The 20,652-nt window shown below is 39.9% G+C and overlaps 2 protein-coding genes across 3 annotated transcripts in view; one reads left to right on the top strand and one right to left on the bottom strand.

The window, feature by feature from the left end:
- The window catches only part of Ccdc146 (coiled-coil domain containing 146), a 135,690-nt gene that overhangs the window by 47,606 nt on the left and 67,432 nt on the right, over nt 1–20,652 (top strand). The gene's annotated exons all lie outside the window — the stretch shown is intronic.
- Nucleotides 712–6,356, bottom strand: Fgl2 (fibrinogen like 2). The gene is made up of 2 exons (XM_031380079.1): nt 5,679–6,356; nt 712–3,803 (listed from the first exon to the last, which is right to left on the bottom strand). The coding sequence occupies exons 1-2, from the start codon at nt 6,262–6,264 to the stop codon at nt 3,097–3,099; spliced, it is 1,293 nt and encodes a 430-aa protein (XP_031235939.1). The 5' UTR covers nt 6,265–6,356; the 3' UTR covers nt 712–3,096.

Here is a 20,652-nt window from a genome sequence, read left to right as displayed (position 1 = left end):
TGTTGTCTTCACAGAGCGGTCTCCCCTCTGTGCCCTGTACTCATTAGCTCCACTGAGGACTCCCCTCAGTTAGCTTCACTTCCTCTAATAATCTCTCACACTTGCTTGCTTTTTTTTTTGTCATGAAAATTTCTCCTGGTTTAAAGTCAGAATGCAGGATCTATCTGTGCGGGTCAGAGGTGCACCTCCATCCTCCAAGGCTTTCTGGAGTGTACAAGTGTGTGCTAAATGAATTAAGGCAAACCACACACACACACACACACACACACACACACACACACTTCCTGTCTCCATACGTATTTGGTTTTTAAGAAATTTCTGGCTTTTTAGCTTTAGTAGCATAAGCGGCTATTGAATACTGGTTTATTTTAATTAGGTGGGTAAACTATTAGAGCCAAACATTTGCCTTTGAGTTTGAATGACTAATTTCTGGTGTGCTAAAACCCATCAGTAACACTAATGATAGAAAAGAAGAGACAGAGTTAAATGCCACAAAGGGAAACTGAAAATGCTGCCTGGGTGTGTCGACACCGGTCTAAAGGAAATAGACAATGGTGTCCTCTGTTTGCTTTGCTTCCTTTTAAAGAAATAATACTCAGTGTTTCTAAGGACTCGGGGATATTATCTAGATTAGGTAAACACAATTCAACTTTTCAGATACTAATAGATATATAAGTATCATTTTACAAACACTGTTTCCACATTGAAGGATAGATATGAAGATTAAATCTTTTATTTTACAAGGCTTTAAAGAGACATGAAACATAACCTTAATTATACATCAAGGAAAATAAATCTTAAACAAGGGTTTATGGAAATTACATATATCCATTCTATCTTGAAAACTTTTTGAGGGGTGAGGGACAGCTACTGAAAATCCGGGACCAGCCAATACCGTGATTCCAATGCTTCTTGGGCTTTGCACACAAGTCCTGCCCGCCAGAGAGCTGAACACACTTGCTGCGTTCCTACTTCTCAGAAAGATGGCTTTCTCATTTAGTGATAGGTAAATCAACTGGGTTCCTAAGAAATTAGTTCCACTCAGCATTTTTAAAGGATAATAATGTTTAGCAATAAAGTGATAAATAAGATCAGTGCTAGTCACCCAAATGAAACAAAGACTCTAAAAATGCATATTTGCAAATAGAGTACATTTACGAGCATTTGCATATATTAGTAAACTGCTAAGGCTAAGGACTATTTCAATAAACAGGTTGAAGATTATCAAAGTTAGTGGCAGAAAATGATTCCAAAAATAAATTTCTGTGTTAAAGAAATCATTAGAAAAATATCCTAAGACTATAATAGAAAACAACATTCAGATCCATTGAAAGTGCAAAGACATTTATATGGATTCACTGTTATTCTGAAAAGGACACACTAAGGATGAATAAATAGTATTTTTGCTATAATAAATCCATTTTCATTATGGAAATGTCATTAGACTTATATGGCTACATATAATAAACAGGATTTGAAACACATGAATTGTATAATATCAAACTCTTCTTAGCCTTTTTTAAAAAGCAAAAAGAAATAAAATTAGTTATTGCCACTTACATTCAATATTTTACCAAGTAGGTAAAGTCTTTGAAATCTATGTTTCACATTTTGGTCATTTAATTCAGTATGCATTTACCTTACTCTGGCAATTTAATTATATTATTAATAGCTTAGTTGTCATTGTATTCACCTGAAAACTTCATGTTGCATGTTTTTAAAATAATATCTTGCTCTTTTTAAAGTTTTTTTTTACAGTGGCTACATATTTGAATATTTAAGTAGTCAACTCAATAACTGTACTCCCTAATTATATTTTAAAAATAATCTTTGTGCATATATTTCAAAAGCTTGGTCAGTATATTAGAAACTACACCAAAACTTAAAAATCAAAGTTCTTGCTTAAACAGTGCATACTGTACAGTCAGTTACTCCATATGACTGACTGCATGCAATACTTCAAGTTCTACTCAAGAGCACTTTTCAATGTGCAGCTGGTTGTTTCTCTCTGAAGTGGTCCCTTTTCACAAAGATAAAGTGAAACTGCCTCCAAAGCTTTTTAATGTGACCCTTGGCATCCACAATTAAGGAATTCCAGGGACTTACATTTAGCTAAAATTGTATATATCCTTTGAATTTCTGAGAATGAAATAAGCAATTGACTACTTAGGATTAAAATGTATAATATTTGAACTATTATTACAAAATTCATCATAATAAATAAATTTGTTCTAGAAAAGTCAGCTTCCCAGGAAGTTGATTCCTCAACAATAGTATTGCTTTGGGTATAGGATGGGCTTTCAAAGTATAAATAAATGGTCTTTTTTTCCTTACCATGCCTTTCCCCAAGGAAGCCTTACAGTAGTCTAGCACCTTACATCACAAACTATTGTGCATAGAGAGCAGAGGGAGGGATAAAGCAGCTACTGTGTCAGGGTCTAACAGGCTACAAACAGCCAGTGAAATACCATGGAACAAAGTCAATGGCTCCAATATTTTCCAATAGGAGAGGGAAGAGACATATAGTATGCTACCACATTTTAAGGTATTTTAATGCCACAGTTTGCATTAGATGAATAAATTTAGCTATACATATTATCCCTGTCCCCCAATCGCATCCCCATCCTTCTTTTTGAGAACTAAAATTCTTTAAGTTCTTCTTAGACCAAAGATAATACTACAGTTCTTGGCTACATGAGTGACTGTACCCTGAAAAGACTGGTATATTTTCAAATGTGTATATTTAGCCCTAGTGAAAATAAAACTTGTGTATATAGAATTTAGCTTGCTGAAAAATTTAGTTTTTATATTATAAAAATAATAAAAATAGTGGGAAACCTTTCAACTATTAAAAGTGAAAGGTTTTGCAATTATAATGTATAATTGTCAATATTTCCAGTGCTTTCAAGCACTCCTCATATAACAGCAACAAAGGAGTCTTTTTAGATATCTTCAGCTTCATTTTAAGAGCTATAAAGCTGTAAAGGAAATATTTAGCCATAGGAAAAGAATATAAACTGAGGCATATGGTAAAGGGCTGAAGGAATTCATTGTCCTCTTAGATAATGAGTGCCCAGAGAGAGGAACACTAACAATTTATGGCTTGAAATTCTTGGGTCTAATCATCATTTTGGCCTGTTTGAAGGAGAACTTGTAGCCACCTGGCTGTGCCTGGCTTACACCAGGCCAGGTGCCCCAGAAAATCCCATTACGGACACCTTTGTATTTCTGGTGATAATATTTGCCATTTAAGTTTGCAGAGAGACATGCATCAAACCACCAGCCTGAGCTGTAATAGAGCCCACAGTTCCCAGAGGGGTACCGATCATTGTCTCTGTCTGGGGTAGTGAAAAACTTCAGGTCATGGTTGTAATGCCTACTGAAACGTAAGGCATCCCCTGCCGTGCCATTATAGTTACCAATGTGTAATCGGTATTTGAGAAATTCATTAGCCACATAAAACTGATCGTACAAAGCATAAAGTGTGAGACCATTAAAATCTTCGAGATCTATTCTCAAGATCATTTCCTTACTCTTAGTCAGAAGATGAATTTTATCGTTGCCCAGCCAAAATTCTCGTTCAAGGTTTCCAAAGCCGGCTTTGTAGTCTCTCCATGCTCTGGTGAAGTTGGTGCTGCCATCAAGGCGAGCCTGCAGCACTGTCCAGCCTCCACCCGTGGTCTCCATGTCGCAGTAGACCTCAAAGCTGCTATTTCTGTGATCAGGTGTAACTCTGTAGGTCCCACTGCTTCTCCTTCCTATCATGTAGTAGTCAGAACAATCTTTGTATATTAGATGTTGAACTGGATGGAAGAGGGAGGAAAGAAAAGCATAAAAGCATGAGGTTTTGTTAGTCAAAGCTATGTATCTCAAGAATTCTCAGACTCAAAAGCAATTGGACAATTTACTTGCATTACAATTTACATAATAGTGGAACCTGGCTCTGGTATACTTTCCTGAACCTGGCTAACATGCTAACTAAGGCCTCAGAACCAACTGGCGTTCTCAAGTAAACCGGACTGCCTTGGATGGCAATTCTGCTGGCAACACTAACAGCAAACAGTAGTAAGGAAAAGTGTATGAAAGGTTTAATGAGGGCCAATGGCCTCCAGAAACTGCCCATCACTGAACCCACACAGCAACCTTCTGAGGTGGGTATTACGCCTGCCAGCTTGCTTAAACAGTTAGTCTCCCAGAAAATCAGGGGCTTGCCCCGTGGCAACAAAGTGTTACATGACAGAGCTGAGACATAAAGTCAGATCTGCCTGACAGAGAGCTTTACTCTCATAACCATTATATTCCTCTGTCTTAAAGTTGAGAGGAGTCCAAGTCTCCTAGGATATGACCAGCAATTGTTACAGCGATCCTTACAGCAGTCTTTACAGAAATCGTTACGTATGTTCCCAGATGTCAACCTTCAGTGCACAGCATGGTTCTGAAACGCATTCTCATTTCACCTGAGATCGACATAAAGTGATTCCAGTTGGGGAGGGAGGCGACGCTCCTCCAATAATATGGCAATGTTATCCTGAATTTATTATTTAGGAAGGTATAGTCAGCCAATATTTCACAGTTTCATTTCTAGAAGAAGCAGCAGGGTAATTATAATTATGCTCAGTGTAACCATTTAGTGGTTTTGTAGAGATTAGAGACCAACTATTTGTTACCAGTTAATTTTAATAAAATTTGAGTCAGGTTAAAGAAAGTTTAATATAAGATACCTGTGAGACACAAAAATCTGTTTGCATGTATTTAGAACTCTGGAGAGTCCTAAACTTTTAGGAGAAAAGTAGATAATAGGGTATTTTTGTGTCATTATAAGTTACCTGCAGTGTCATCTTTAATGTACACCTTGTGATGTCTCTTAAGCATGAATGTCTACCTTGGTCATAGCACTCTATGACATGATGACCTACATCTCTAGAGATTCCAAATGAAACTTATCTCTACTATGTCCCATTGACTTCACATTCAGGATGAACACAGATAGTAACACAGAGATGACCTTCTAGGGTGTGGCAACCCATCCACAAAGGTCCTAGGAATCCAGGAATTGGGAAAAACAATGTCGTGTGCACAGAAGGCAGTTAGGTCTGTGACCTTAAAGAGTGTTAAGTGGGATGGTGAGGATGGATGTGCCACTAAGTCTCAAACCAAAAAGCTCTACACACGTGTGCTCACGCGCGCACACACACACACACACACACACACACACACACACGCATACACGCACACACAGATGCTTCCATGTATAAAATCTCCCATTCTCACTAGATATTTGAGAGTCTAGCACAGCAGATTGTTGGTGAACGCCTTATAAAGCCCATGAGCTGCTCTAAGAGACCTGATTTCCTGGGACCCAAGCCTGGAACCTTGCCATACCTGTCCTGTGTTCAAATGCAATAGCCCCGGAGGAATCTGTTTCTGCTCATCTGCAGTTGGCCTAGCAGAGAAGGTCTAGAGACTGCAAGCGTTCGCTAACGAGTACAACTAATAGGATTTTTGTAATTCGATCGTTTATCATTTCTGTTGTCTCATTTGAGAAAATACTTGTTTCTCCTGCCATAACGTAACAGGTGAAAGTCTGACTAACTTATACTCCCTCAGGTTAATGTTTACGGCCACTATCTGGCTATACAGCTTTCGTGAACAAACTGTAAGAACCTCATGACACCTACCCGGCTGTGACTGGATGTGTTCTTGGCTGGGGCACTTGGAACACTTGCCATCCAAACTGTTGACCACAAAGGTTAGATTTGCCACTTTGTTGTCGACGTAGTTCTCGATGTTGTTCATATTTACCAGATGGAGCGTCTCCAGGCGCCCCTGCAGCCCCTGGATCTCCTCCTTCGCATTCTTCAGCTCCGAGGACAGCTTGTTCACCTGACTCTCCAGTTCCTGGACTCGATAGTCCGTCTCTGCTCCATTCCCTCCATTCCCGCCGGGATCTCGATGGTCGTCAGCCTGCAACTTGCAGTCCTGGCAGGATTTCTTCAGACTGTCCACTGCTTCCTTGAGGGTCCGCACTTCTTTGAGCACCTCCTCCATGCTGCCGAACTGCCCCGGGAGCTGGAGGGTGAGCGTGGGCAGGGTGAGCTGGAAGGGGCACTGGCTCCCCTCGCACCTCCCGCTGCCCTCTAGCCTCGCGGGGCAGGCAGCCTGGGCGCTCGCATCCTCCAGCTCTCTGGTCAGGTTGTGCTCCTCCACCGCTCTGCAGGCAGCGAGGACCGCAGAGCTCAGCCACAGCCAGCCAGGGAGCCTCATCCTTGCGGTGCCGTAGCCCAACCGACCAGGCGCTTTAATAGCCACCGCTGCCTGACTCAGGCGTTCTGTGTTCCCAGAAAAGGGCGGGCGCATTTGCATCACAGTCTCAGAAGCCACACCGGAGAAGAGGGTGCTCCTCAGCAAGTGCAGCCGGCCAACAGCCGTCATCTTTTGTCAGTCAAAACTATGCACAATAGAATGCCTGCTGTGGGTGTCACGAATTGTATTCAAGATTCACCGTCTTGGTTTTTTATAAAGCATAAAGAAAGTCTTTTGTTTAAAAAACAGTTGTCATACCAATACTCAAAATATACCATATTACATACTTAGTCCACTAGTGGAGGAAAGGTTTAAATGTCTATATGCTTATGAGCTTCTTCCCACTAAATGGAAATGATTCTAGTTTCTCGCTAGTTTGGGGACCTGTTTTCTTTTTGAAGGCTAGACTTTGTGTGAATTCTTAAGTACTTAAAATTGCTCCTCAGGGTCCCCAGTGGAGGAGCTAGAGAAAGGACCCAAGGAGCTGAAGGGATTTGTAGCCCCATAGGAGGATCAACAATATGAACTAACCAGTACCCACAGAGCTTCCAGGGACTAAACCACCAACCAAAGAGTACACATGGTGGGACTCGTTGCTCCAACTGCATATGTAGCAGAGGATGGCCTTGTCAGTCATCAGTGGGAGGAGAGGCCCTTGGTCCTGTGCAGGTTCTATGCCCCAGTATAGGGGAATGCCAGGGCCAGGAAGCTGGAGTGGGTGGGTTGGTGAGCAAGGGGGTGTGGGGAGGGGAAGAGGATCTTCAGAGGGGAAACGAGGAAAGGGGATAACATTTGAAATGTGAATAAAAATATCTAATAAAAAAATAGAAGTCTAGAAATGACTGGAAAAAAATTGCTCCAAATCAGAACAAAGGACCACCCTTTAAATGGATTCTCTGTGTGTCTCTCTCATCTGTTTGTAAAAGGGAAGAGAACTGGCAGCGAATCCTGCGGTTCTCTCCTGCCTGCTCAGGATACATAATTGTCAGTGGTTAAAACACTTGGAAGCTCGTCACTCTCGGCAGTGGCTATCCTTCCCCATCACTCTTGCTCAGGAGCTGGGGGCAGGAAGGCTGCCTCTCTTAAGTTCATTGTGCATCCTGACCTCATAAGATTTCTTATTAAAATAGATTTTATTACTTCAAACTTATTTTACCATTACTGACACAGATAATTCCAAATTCTTTATCTGTCCCAGTTAAGGCACTCAGTAATCTATCTCTTATTTATTTAGACAGGGTCTCAAGTACCTCAAGCTGGCTTTAAACTCCTGATCTTCCTGCCTCTCTTTCCTAAACACAGAGATCACAGGTGTGCACCACCACGTCCAGTTCTCATATTTATATCTCTAACCAGATTCCCCAAGACTTTTCTCTACAGCCTCTTAAGTCTGACTAAACTTCTCTCTTCAAATTCTCAGAGCAGGGCAAGCGTACTCTCTGAGAAGTCTAGGGTGCCGGCCCTGGCTCTGCCTCCGGCTGAACATGACAGGGGTTAGCTTTGCTGAGCCCTTGTGCTTGTGACCAATGTACAAGGAATCTGGGCATTTTTTTCTCAGACAGAAATAACCTATATTATTTATTATAACAAACTGAGTGTGCACAGGGAAATGTGGTGTATGAAGAATTTGTCAAACCAACTTTAGACCACAAGTTCACACCTTAAAAATATTCATTCCATCTCAACCTCCTCACCCTCTCTCAAGCCAGTGCACTCCCTTGCAGGAAGGAAGAAGTGAATAAATGGGTAATTTTAAAGAGAGGAAGAATGACAGATTTAAATTGCCTTGCAAAGTGGACCTGTATAGGATTAGATTCTGGCAACTTGTTAGCAAGCTCAAGCACTAATCTCTGCTTGCCAGTCAAGAACTTATTCTACTCATTGCTGCCGCACCTCTACAGCGTGCTCCCCGACACCTCGCTCATCCATCCATTTATTCATCGTATTCCAGTGACTGTGTATTCTGTATGAATAAACAGCATTCTCCTGAGGACTTTGGCCACGCTGTAGCCACCACCACCACTAACAACAAATGCCTTTGCTGTTTTAGATACCGAAGGCTCCTGTTTTCTTCGTGACATCTTAGGACTTTCTAACGAGATCCTAGACCCTTTTGAACAGTTGTAAATGGGACAGGAGCACAGCTTTCTGACTCTCGACATGGGCTCATGGGTTTGGATGGGGGATTTGCTCTTTGGGGGTTGTGGTTGACTCTTGAGTTCTCAGTACACCAACTAGGCCTAATGTCGGTGGAGGGTCACTTAAAATTCTCAAAGTGAAAGTAGAAAGCTGCTTGGCTTATCCATTTCCTTGGCACTGTCATGTGATCTTTCAGGATTTTCAACTTAAAAATAAAAAAAAAAATCATTGTCCCCAACTGATGTGGTGACATTCGCCTCTAATCTCCTTGCTTAGGAGGCTGAGGCAGAAAGATCACAGTTCCAAGGATAGCCTGAGCTACATACACAGCGAGATTCCATCTCAATAACAAGTCATGAGGTCCTGGTAAGGAGGCAGACACTGAGCAACCACAAGAAAGCATCTCAGTCCACCCCTGAAGCTTGTAACCCCTGGGGCACAGAGATGCTTTCCCCAGGCACCTGGCTGTGCAGCTAAGCACAGAAGAGAGTCAAGCAGTGAGTAATGAGTTTTATGGTTTCTAGAGGGCAGAGCAGGAAGTTGGTCCTGAGTCTGACTCTAAAGTCTCTGTCCTTTCTTCTGTGCCTCACACAGAGAAGCACATCACTGGACCCTTGATGAGAATAGCCTAGTGCTGCTATCAGTGCTTGGGTCAGTTGAGAGCCAGGGGAAGATATTTAAACAACAACAAAAATAGATTCCCCTTCCTCTTGGATCATTTTATGGCTTCTGACCCAAAAGAGTACAGACTAGAAACAGCCAAAGATTGGCTGTTAAGCTACCTACAGGGCATATATAGCCATCTGCTCATTCATCTAACCTGAATCGCAGGTCAGATGTTTATGGAGCTGGAATATTCCACAGGAGCCTTGAGGTATCCATTAGCCAGGGCTTATCACCACAATGCCTTGTTAGAAACCCTACACCAAACCAAGGTGCTTGGAGGAGCCAGGAGGTTCATGGGCTGTGGCATCTCATGCTGTCATCTAGTGAAGTTTCCAGAACTTAGAAGTGTTGTTGTAACCAATCCTGAGGAAATGAGACATACTTATGTCTTGTATTAGAGATTAGCATTAGTTTCCTTTTTATATTCTTGAAACAAGAAAAACAATAAAGTACAATAAAGAAATTAACAAAAGTGAAGTGTGGCTATTGGCCAACTGTCTTCATTTCCTATTAGTTATGGTAGACACACCCTACAAGTCACGCTAGGACTATCATGTTGGATGACTCAAAAACTGTACTACTCTGAATATGCCCCAAAATGGTCCCATGGATCTTAGAGTTCTCATGGTGTGGGTCTGAAATGCCCATGTGCTACATGCTCAGTCGTCAGGTTAGCACTACTGGGATACCCTGGAAACTTTGAGGTAGCCCTGGGCAAAAGTCTGTCTTCAGGTGATTGGAAGTTTGTTGTTGTAGGGCATCATGGGACTCCAAGCTCTTATTTCCCCTCTCACTCCCAGCCATGAAGTGGACAGTTGTCATGGTGCTACACTCTGTCAGTGAAGGAAAGGAAGCCCCCAAAGGACTAGCTGATTATCTCAGTAATTAATTATAGCTGTGGAACACTAACTCAGATTCCAAAGAGATCTTATTTATTTTTATGTATATGAGTGTTTTGACTGCGCATATGTCTCTGTACCATGTGTGTACCTGCTGCCCTTGGAGGCCAGAAGAGGACATCAGATCCCCTGGAACTGGAGTAATAGATAGTTGTGAGTCTCCACGTGGGTGCTGGGAATTGAACCCAGGTCCTCTGGAAGACTAGCCAGTGCTCTTAACTACTGAGCCATCTCTCTAGCCGCACAAATAAATTTGGGTAAGTAGACAAACTTTCAAAGATGAAGCCATGAACAGCTGAGGACTATGCATTTTTATAAAATACATGGCTTTAAATTCTTGGAAAGCCCTTTACATTTTAAGCTGAGATAATTAAATTGATTTTACCTATTTTACCACTTGCATTCCTTAGATCTTTGTTTTGTTTACATTTGGCATCTTAAGTAATATATTAATACAAATTTATATATTATATAACATATGTATACATTTATATGTCATATATAATATGTATTGTGTTATGTAATCTATAATTTTGCTTAAAACATTATTTCAGCATTTTAGTTCATTGCCTAGTTATGGAAAAATGAAAATACCAAAATAATTCTGTGCTAGTGAATAAATTTATGCAACATACATGCCTTCTGAGAGCCTGGCTTTGTACTCCTAGATATTAACTATTAGAAGACTCCAAGCCTCTAAAATCTATATTAGCATGTAAAGTTTTAATAAACTTAAAAAGGTCACATTGAGTGCTGCTGATAACTAAGTAACCTGGAGTGAATATGGTATGTTTAACAGCCAGTGCTGAGATGCATTGATGGTGCCTTGCCTAGGCCTTCGCTGGAAATACATTTAGAAAGTTTTTACAACTGAAACATTCTGATGCTGTCTGTCACTGGGGCTGCTTCCTGTCGCCTACTCACTGATGATCCTTATCAAAAGCTGGGAAACTTCCCAGCTCTTTTCTCCCCTCGGCCTGCCTCCGTGGCTTATCACCACTCCTGCTCCTACATTTGACACACAATCGTTCTGCTTGTGCTTGCATTTATGATAAGGGTGTGGATCCTGACCATTGATATGACGAATCAATTGCAATGATGGCCACTGCAGGCAAAAAGATAGACACAAGTTTTTATCGGTCACATATAAATTTAAAGTAAATCCTCATCTTGTTACTAAGATCATCTCAGGAGATACCAAGATGTGAGAAGCAGAAGAGGGGTGTGATTTTAGTCAGTGAACCTTAATGCAGAATGTCTGCCGACTCTCAGACCCTAACAACGCCCTGGGAGGCCTTGCTTGGCATTGTCATCTGACGCGGGGGAGGTCAAATCCATCATGTCCTTCACAGGAGCAGCATTCTGAGATTCTAAGTGTCAGCCCAGTCACTGGCTCCAGTAGACATGACGATGGCCTGTGCACTTTCACCTGCTCCCTCCCTCCACGTCAGCCAGGCTCAGCACTAATCTTGGGGATAAGGACTTTAAAACGAAACAAAATAAAACAAACAAAAATGGATGCACTGCTGACTTCTGGAGGCGGGCAGTGGCTTGAAGTTGGGAGCAATGATTTTCAAGCCCGAGTCAGCTTTGGGTAAAAGTGATTTAGCCTTTAAGTGAGGTTTTAATTGCTTTGTTTTTAATTTTGTACATGTCTCTGTGTGTGTGTGTCGGGGGGGGGGGCTGTGCATCTGTGATTGCAGGTGCCTTTAGAAACCAGAAGACACTATCTGGAGCTGGAGTTACAGGTACTTGTGAGCCACCTGTTGTGGGTCCTGGGAACTGAGCCCAGGGCCTCTGCAAGAGTACCGTATGCTCTTAACCACAGTACCAGTGCACTGTGCTAACCCAGTCATTTTTGTCATTGTTGCTTGGTTGTTTTGTTTTGTGTGTGAGAGGGTCTTTCTAGGTAGAGCAGAACAGCCTTGAACTCAGAGTTCTACCTGCTTTGGCCTCTTGAGTACTGGGTTTAAAGGCTTGGTCCCCCCCCCCCTTGCTTTTTATAAAATCAAAAGTTTTAGAATCATTTTATATAAATTAGATTACAAGGTTGGCACCAGGTCTTTAGAGACCCCACAGTGCTGAACTCAGGCTCCCTGAGCAGAGCAGAGCCTTTTGTTTGCTCCTTCACCAGCTTTGAACCCTTCCCTCTTAATCCTCCTCCCCAGCTACCCCACCCCCACCCCCAGGCCTTCCTTCACTAAGCAGAAAGAAAGTGAAAAGGGAATGAGCCTTTACAGCGAAAGCGTTCTTAAAAGAGAGCCACTTCCCCATACAAATAGCGTATTCACTTTCATAGGACTAACATTTAATGAATACAGGGTTTATTAACTGCATAAATGAAAGATTCTGCAGAATACACGGGACGGAGCCACAGTTTTAACTGGAGGTAGTGGGACACACCTCTAATCCTAGTACTCAGCAGGCAGAAGCAGGCAGATCACTTTGGGTTTAGGCTAGCCTGGTCTATACAGTAAGTTGCAGGATAGCCTGAACTACATGGTGAGACCCTGTCTCAACAAAAACAAAACAAAAAACCAACAAAAACAAACAGAGAAAATAAGAGAAAGTTTTATGATGTATGCCCATACAGTCTTCTGGATACCAGGTGTCTCAGCTTGGCATGGTGCTTTATCTTTTCATCCCTACTACTTTCCCCGTTGTTCTTGCCTTTTTAGGTCGTAGCTTCAGAATTAGGTGAAAGTAAAGAGAAACTAAAAAGCATGTGCATGCTGTGTGGGTAGACTCTCTTCTTTTCTAGCCTGTTGGGCCGCTTAGGTTGCTCCTTGCTACTCCCCAAACATCCAGCATCTGATGCTCATTATGTGGTCCATCTTTTCTAATTTTCCCTTCCATCCCCACCCAAACACAGTAGAAGAAAATACAGTGGAATGGGATGAAGTCGATCCCAAGGAGATGAAGAGCTGGGAGAAGGGTTACAGAGAAACAGCAGCAAGGAGCTGGAAAGGAAAGTGAGCCTGAGTGGGCGGGGCAGGGGAGATCGGGCAGCCGTGCCCCCACCCCAATTCCATGGTGGCCAGCCTTGTGATAGCTGCTTCAGCTTATGTGATATTGTCCATTGACAAATAAACGTCTAGGCTATTCAAGTTCCAAATAGCTCAACTTTACAAAACTGCACATTTTTAGCCAACAGACACAATCCCCAGATGTTGAAAGGAATGCTGCTGTGAACTGTTTGCTGTCATAACAATACACTAGAATTTCTTGAGCTTTCTGTACTTGAAAGTGCTGTGGCATAGGGAATTGCAAAACTAGCATTGTCGGGTATGAGTAGAATTAAGTAACATAAAATAGAACAAGCAACTGGTAGAGTTTACTCAGCAACTTGAACTATTACACAGCTATTTAAAGCTGCCTTTGCCCAGCACCTTAAAACCTCCATAATGTTCACCCTACCAGCATCAGTCCTTCAGAGCTGAAGAAAGCCCCTAGCCTGACAGAGGCTGCAAGCCTGACCTAGTTTTTATGATTATCTCATCCAGATTGGACCTTTAACATTAGAAAATTAAAAAGAAACTCCAAAAAAATAGGATTTCTCCACATCTAAATTAAGTGCAGTGCTTTGAAGATTTTAGGTTGTAATACAATTTCCTTAAGTCTTTCAAAAATAATTGAGAGTCTCCCTTTCCCAGCAGATACCAACTGCAAATATCTTCTTGGTTAGGGCTGGAACTATGTGTCCACTTCCCCCTCTCAGGGCTGGGATTTTGTTTGGCTTGAGCCTGTGCATGCCTCGTGTGTATTATCACAGACTAGTGAGTTTGTATGTGCACCAGTCCTGTTGTGTCTGGAAGACACTCCTTTCGTGGAGTCCTTCACTACCTTTGGCTTTTATCATCTTTCCACCTCCTGGTCTGCGTAGATCCTTGAGCCTGGGGGCAAGATTGATAGAGTATTCCATTTAGAGCTGAGTGTTCCAAAGTCTCTCCTTCTCTTCACATTGTCTAGTGTGAGTCTCTGTGCTAATTACATCTACTGCAAGAAACTTCTCTAATGAGCAATGCACTGTATAGCAACACATCATTAGGAGTCATTTTATTGCTATGATTATATAGCAGAATAATAGTAGAATTTTTTTTCTCCTAGGGTCCATGGCCTACATAAGTTGAGTTTCTTGGCCTCTTTAGCAGTACCAAGTATGAGTTCTAACTTACTGAGAGAATCCAATCAAAAATTGACTCCTTCCACCACATGGGTTCCCAGGTCAAGGGTAGCAATAAGGGCCTTTGCCAGATGAACCATTTGGCTGGCCCCTTGTACACTTTACAGAAAAGCAGAAAACACAAAAATGCTAGCAAATGTGAGACCATAATTCAATTCTCAGTACTGTGAAAAGGAGCTTTGGTGGAAAGAGGATGTAGAGGAAGAATAGAGGGGGAGAAATGTGCATGACAACTGAAATCATGCTACTGCTTTTGTTCTAGTAAAATATACATAGTATAAAACTTACCATTTTAATGACTAAATATCTAGTACTTGACCCCCATTAACTACATCCACACTGTTGCTCAGTTGCTACACAGTTCATCATCCCACTGAAACTCCACATGTAGATAACTTCCTATTTACTTCATGCTCCCTAAGTAAACATCAAATAACCTCTGTGTCTGGCTTACTTCATTTAACATAATGTCTTCACATTTTATCCATGTTGCTGGTTGGTATCAGAGTTTTGCTATTTTATGAAGGCTGAATTATGCTGCATTGTTCATCTCAATGTTTATGTTTAGGTTCTTTCAAACTTAATTTTTGTTGACTTGTAATTTTTGTATATACTAATATGTGTACATTGAGTCTTAATTACCATAAAATAATTAGTATATCTTATCAACTTAAAATTTTCATTGTCTGGTGATGAATACATTCAGAATCTTCTTTTGTAGCTAGGAACTGTGGTAATACCTTTAACAGTAGTACTCAGAAGTTAGATGTCTTCATCTAACATGAGAGCACCATGAGATACAGAGCAAAAATCTGTCTTGGAGGAAGAAAGGAAGGAAGGAAGGAAGGAAGGAAGGAAGGAAGGAAGGAAGGAAGAAAGGAAGAAGCCTTTATTTTGAGTTGTACAATGCCTTCTATAACCACCTTGTATATAGCTTCTTTTAAAATCTTTGTTAAGACTTACTAATTGTACATCTTAATAGGTTTCATTTGTGACTCTTCCATGCATGTATACAACACACCTTAACCCAATCATGGTTTTCCCATTCTGTCCATCTTCCCCACCCCAAATCTCTAGCAATCACTATTTTCCTCACTGGTCAACATTAGTTATAGCTCCCACATATGAGGTGGACCCTGAGGGTACTGATTCATCTCTGTCTAGCTTGTCTCATTCAATGTCTTACAGTTTCATTTTCTTGAAAATATTAATATTTCATTTTTCTTTGTGTCTGAATAAAACTCTGTCTTGTATATACCACATTATCTGTTGCTGGGCACCTAGGTGGATTCATGTGTTAGCTGCCCTGAATAGTGCTGCAATAAATAAGGCACATAGTATCTCTTTGGTATGCTGACTTCATTTCCTTCAGGTATGAACCTGGATAACCTTTGGATATCCTCTTAGTTTCTTTTCCTGATGCTGCAATAAAACATTCTGACAAAAGTAGTTTAAAGAGACACTGCTTATTTATTCTAGCTCAGAGTTCAAGGCTACATAGTCCATCATGGCAGAGAGTCAAAGCGAGAGGAACTTGAGGAAGAGTAGTGAATGCACAATATTGCTCAGCTCTCTCTTCTCCTCTTATGTACTCTAAAATGCCAGCCAGAGAATAGCAACACTCATAGTGGGTAGATCTTTCACCTCAATCAACACAGTGCCAGTAATTTCCCACCAGCTTGCTGGGGGTGGGGGGCATTTTCCAGATGATTCTAAATATCAAGTTGACAGTTAATCTTAACTACCAAGCATACCCCAGTTGCTTTGAATGGTAGCCTGACAATTTTGTAGTTTTGAGGAGCCTCTGTGCTTTTAGCCATAGTATCTACAATCATTTACATTTCCTCTAAGGATGCATAATAGTTGATATTCTCTGAATCCTCAACATCCCACCTCTGTCTCCCTGCCCAGTCATTGGCTGTTGGCTCTTTATTGCTCAGTCATTACCATGTAAGCACAATCAGAATCCCAACATCTCACCCGTTTTGTTCAATAAAAAAGGCTCTTTTCTCTAAATTGAGCACAACCACAACAATTATATAAAAGTTATAAAGTATGGTATATAATTAAAATCCAGTACATCATATTTGTCCATTAGATAAAGTACTCAATCATTTATCTTGACTTTAAAGGTTTACAATTCTATATCTGAATTATGTTCTGACTTTAACTTGTATTATCATCTGGAAACCATCCTTTCAAGTCTATATCATTTTCCTCAATGTAGACAACTTAAGTTTGATTATGAGACTGTAATTAGTCTTCAACCTTGTCAGAAATCCAAGAATGAATTAAATATTACCTGAATATATAGGAAGCACAAAGGCATAGCTTCCAAAACCTAAACAAATTGTAGAGACAACTGACTACTTAGACAGTCCCCTATTCCTCAGAACATCGGAGCATCTATCTTCAGCCTTCTGGCTCAGATCCATCTGACAGATCTTGAAGTAGGAACTATGAAAGACTCGCTTGCTCTGTCTTGGCAGAGCTAAACTGTTGCCTGTCCCACATTGTGTGTCCTTTCCTGGACAGTATTTTTTTTTTTTTTTTTTTTTTTTTTGTCTGTAGACAAATTAGGGCAAATTAGTCCACTGGCTATCTTGCCATAACTGAAGCATATGGACCATATGGACCATATGGAGGTTTGATGCTTAATTTCTTCTTGAACCATCAAGGGGTTGTTTTGAGTGGAGCACTGTATGCTAGCTAATCAGCATTGATTACCTCATATATTTCTGGGATGATTCTCCTAATTTTTCAGCTATGGTCACCACAGTATTAAGTAGATATCTTGAACTTATCTCTCCTATTCACCTGAAATGTTGTTGTACCTTTAGCCATTGTCTCCTCAGTTCCCACCTGGCAATCACTCCAGCTCTGTAACCATCTTCTGCTTTGTGTAACTGTGGCATCAACAGTCTTGGCATCCACATATAAATGAACCATGAACCTTTGTCACTGCCCTCTATGTCTGTCACTCCACTTATATAGTATATTGTTGCAAATGATAGGGTGGCCATTTTGCTGAAAGCTGAGTAGTATTTGTATACTTAAAACTCATCTTCTTTATCCACCCATCTGCTAAGGGGGCACATCAATTGATTTTTTTATCTTGGCTATTGTGGACAGCACCCCACAGCACACAGTCTCATTTCCTTTGTATGTATGCACAGTAAATGAATTTTCTGGGTCCTTCTCCTTATCTTTATGAATTTACTTTTTGAGTTGGCATATACTTCTTTAGACTTGACATTATATGTGGGGATAAAACCCAATTTTACCTTCTTGTCCAATGGTTAACGAGCTGTTTCAGTACAGTGTTTTGATGTGTTAAATTATTTTCTGCTTTAGCTTCAAAGGCCACATTTTGTTATTTATTAAATTATACATAAGTGTGAGATTTTATTTATAAACCTGATGGTTTCTACATTGATAGTGCTCTCTTCATCATAGAAAATAAATAAATATCACATACTTCTAACATACCTTAAATCTAAAGGGGGAAGTTCTCATGTATCACTGTTTTTACCTTTTCATTCATTATTTGAACTGTTTATACAGTTTGTGTTTTGAAAACTCTCAGTGACTAATTTGAGAATTAATTCTTCTTGATATATTTTATTGTCCTCAAACATTTGTCTAAATCTTTATGTTTTCTCAGATACCTTTGTGGTTTTCTTTATAAGAATTTCTCATGGTTCTGGTTCTGTTGACTTTTAGATTTTATTATCTTACATGCTAATATTGTAAAACATCTTTTCTTCAAATTTTCAGTTGTTGTTTTAGTATTTAGTATTTTAGTAACTAGAAATCTGTCTTGTGGAAGCTGGAGAGATGGCTCAGCATTTGAGAGCACCAGAGGACCTGCATATAATTGCCAGCACCCACATGGCAGGTCGCAACTCTCTGTAAGTCCAGCTCCAGGGAATCCAATACCCTCACACAGAAAGACATGCAGGCAAAATCCCAATGCACATAAAAGAAGAATAAACAAGTCACTTAAAAAGTTAAAAAGGAAAAAAAGTTATTTTGTGTACATGAATTTTGTAATGGTTATCAAACTACACGTATAATGCTTATTTGCATCTTTTGTGGAAGGCCTTTGTCTGGGTACCTCTAACAGTCTTTTCTTTTTCCTACATTATTTTCTTCTGTAAATACTTTGTAAATATTTCCTGGATTCCTTGTGTCCAATAAGCATGCTCCAACCAGGTGAAGAACCCTTTCATATTTTGGTGTTAAGGGGAATCTTCTTAGATTTCCTTAATTTGGGAGGTGCTGGCTATGTGCCTGCAGTTTAGCATGTGAAATAGTCAGTTCTCAGTGATTAGCATCTATCTGTACCTCCACAGCAACATAGTAACACAACAGATTCCCTTCATCTTTTCAGTCTCATAGATATGTCATTTCACACATCAAACTCCTATTTCACAATGGGCCTATTGCTTCTTTTACTAGGGAGGCTATTTGTAGACAGGAATCTGTAGACCAGAGACATTTGTTTCTGCTGGATAGACTTTGTTTCTGTTCCTTTCAATAGAAAGAGCTGGAATTGAAAAATATCTTAAGGTAAAAAATATATCATGCTCCTATTCTAAGTCAGTAACACAGCAAATTTACATAACTTCTTTATTCTTACAGATGTATATTTTTTATACATCAAAACCCTATTTTACAATTACCCTCTTATAATTACTCATTCACCACCCCACAAGGGAACATAATTGTTTCAGAAGAATTCTACCAACAACATGACTATAAAAAACAGATGTGGATTTTTTTCCTTAGGGAACAAACTAGTCGTGATTTCTTTTAGAATTGCAATGGTCTCTTTACCAACTCAAAACAGTTTTGTTCATTTTTTTTATTTCAGTGATTGCTTTTAGATTTTATAATTAAGCTATTGTGTTATTCTAGTTATATCTACAAAACAGAAAATGCTGAAAGAATTTAAGCCTCTGCCTATAGCTTATCCATCCTGTTTCCTCCATTTCCAATCATGACTCTATTTTAAGTTTTTTTTCTTTCCCTTATATTTATAAATGTCTTTTGTTTGTTCATAAGGTAGTTCTGACTTTAATAGCTTTTTATAATGGATATTTTTATTTATACATGATTTAATATTCTTGTCTCCTAGTTTTATAATTAAACTAAAATGGCATCACCTAGTGTATCCTCTCCCACCTTTCCCTTATGCCTAGAATTAATCAGATGGCATCTCCTTCTGTAGACATTGTGCCTCCTTGAGTGTTCTTCATACCTCTCCACCTGGACACCATGGCTCTCTTTCTTGTTCTGTCTGCTTGCTATTGCATGGTTTTTCATTTCTGAATTTCTCTTTTCCACAGAAGGAGTTGCTGCTAAGCCCTTGGAAATCCTCTCACTGACTTCTGACCCCACACAGGGTTTTTTCAACCATTACTTGAGTTTCCTTTTCTTTATATAAAATTTGAGTTATAATGCTGGTTTCATAATGTCATTATAAGTACTGGATGAAATGATACATGGATAACACATAACATCATATGTGCTATGCAGCAGTGTTTCCCGAAATAAAATGTTGACCCCTTGAAACAAGATGGAAGAGGTGATTATTAGTTTATAATTTTTATGTGGGTATTCATTTGGTAAATACTTACTAAATCAATTTTTCATTATTCATTTAATTGGTGACTACTTATTGAATATTATTTCCTAAACACTCTTGTTTATATTTATTCAACAAGAGTTTGAGTCCACGTGGGTTAGGCCTTCATAATACAGTAGTAGAAAAGATGGATGTAGCCTCAACCTTAACAAGATTTTCAATCTTCTTTCTTGCTGAAAGCCATTTCTAAGTAAGCAATTTTGCTCTGAAAGTCCCCTTTGGAGTCCCCAGATTGCTGGCACTTGACATGTCTGGAAATAATGATCTCATTTCGTTACATTACTGGATGCTCAGTTCCCATTTTACTCAAACCTCTACTAAAATGAAAACTGCCCAACGGAGTTGTTCAGAACTACTCCACACTTCCCTAACTAACTGCAGTTTGGTTTGAAATTCAATCAACTATAGTATCCAACGGATCATTAGCTGCGAGGTTAATATTTACAATGAGGAAAAAGTTCTTTATGACAAACAGCAAAACTTAGCTAAAACGTCTGCTCCCAGTGTCTCTCTAACCCTCTCAAGATTTATTTTCTATTGCTCCATTCTGTATGTTTTATTCCACTGAAACTAAACAGCAAAATCCACATAAAAATATTTGAAATATAAATAATTTTTATTTTGAAATATAAATAATTTTTATATTTTAATTCATCAACAAAACATCAGATTTAGGTTTATGCGACCTTCCCATAAAATTAATCAAAAGCAGCAAGAAAATCTCTGAAAGTATAAAGTATTAGATCTGAAACCTGGGGCAGCATGCTTGAACAGCCTTATCCTCAGAGTGGGGAGGGGAGGGAGAGGAGGAG

This window comes from Mastomys coucha, unplaced genomic scaffold (assembly GCF_008632895.1).
Source record: "Mastomys coucha isolate ucsf_1 unplaced genomic scaffold, UCSF_Mcou_1 pScaffold19, whole genome shotgun sequence".
Lineage (NCBI taxonomy): Eukaryota > Metazoa > Chordata > Mammalia > Rodentia > Muridae > Mastomys > Mastomys coucha.
Note: the sequence above shows the minus strand (reverse complement) of the source record. Positions and strands in the feature narration are given on the sequence as shown.

Excerpts from the sequence above, each read along its gene's own strand:
- Fgl2 (XM_031380079.1), bottom strand. The coding sequence starts at position 6,264 with ATGAGGCTCCCTGGCTGGCTGTGGCTGAGCTCTGCGGTCCTCGCTGCC. Across the intron at positions 3,804-5,678 it reads ACACATCCAGTCACAGCCGG|TTCAACATCTAATATACAAA; the intron begins GTAGGTGTCATG and ends TCTTCCATCCAG.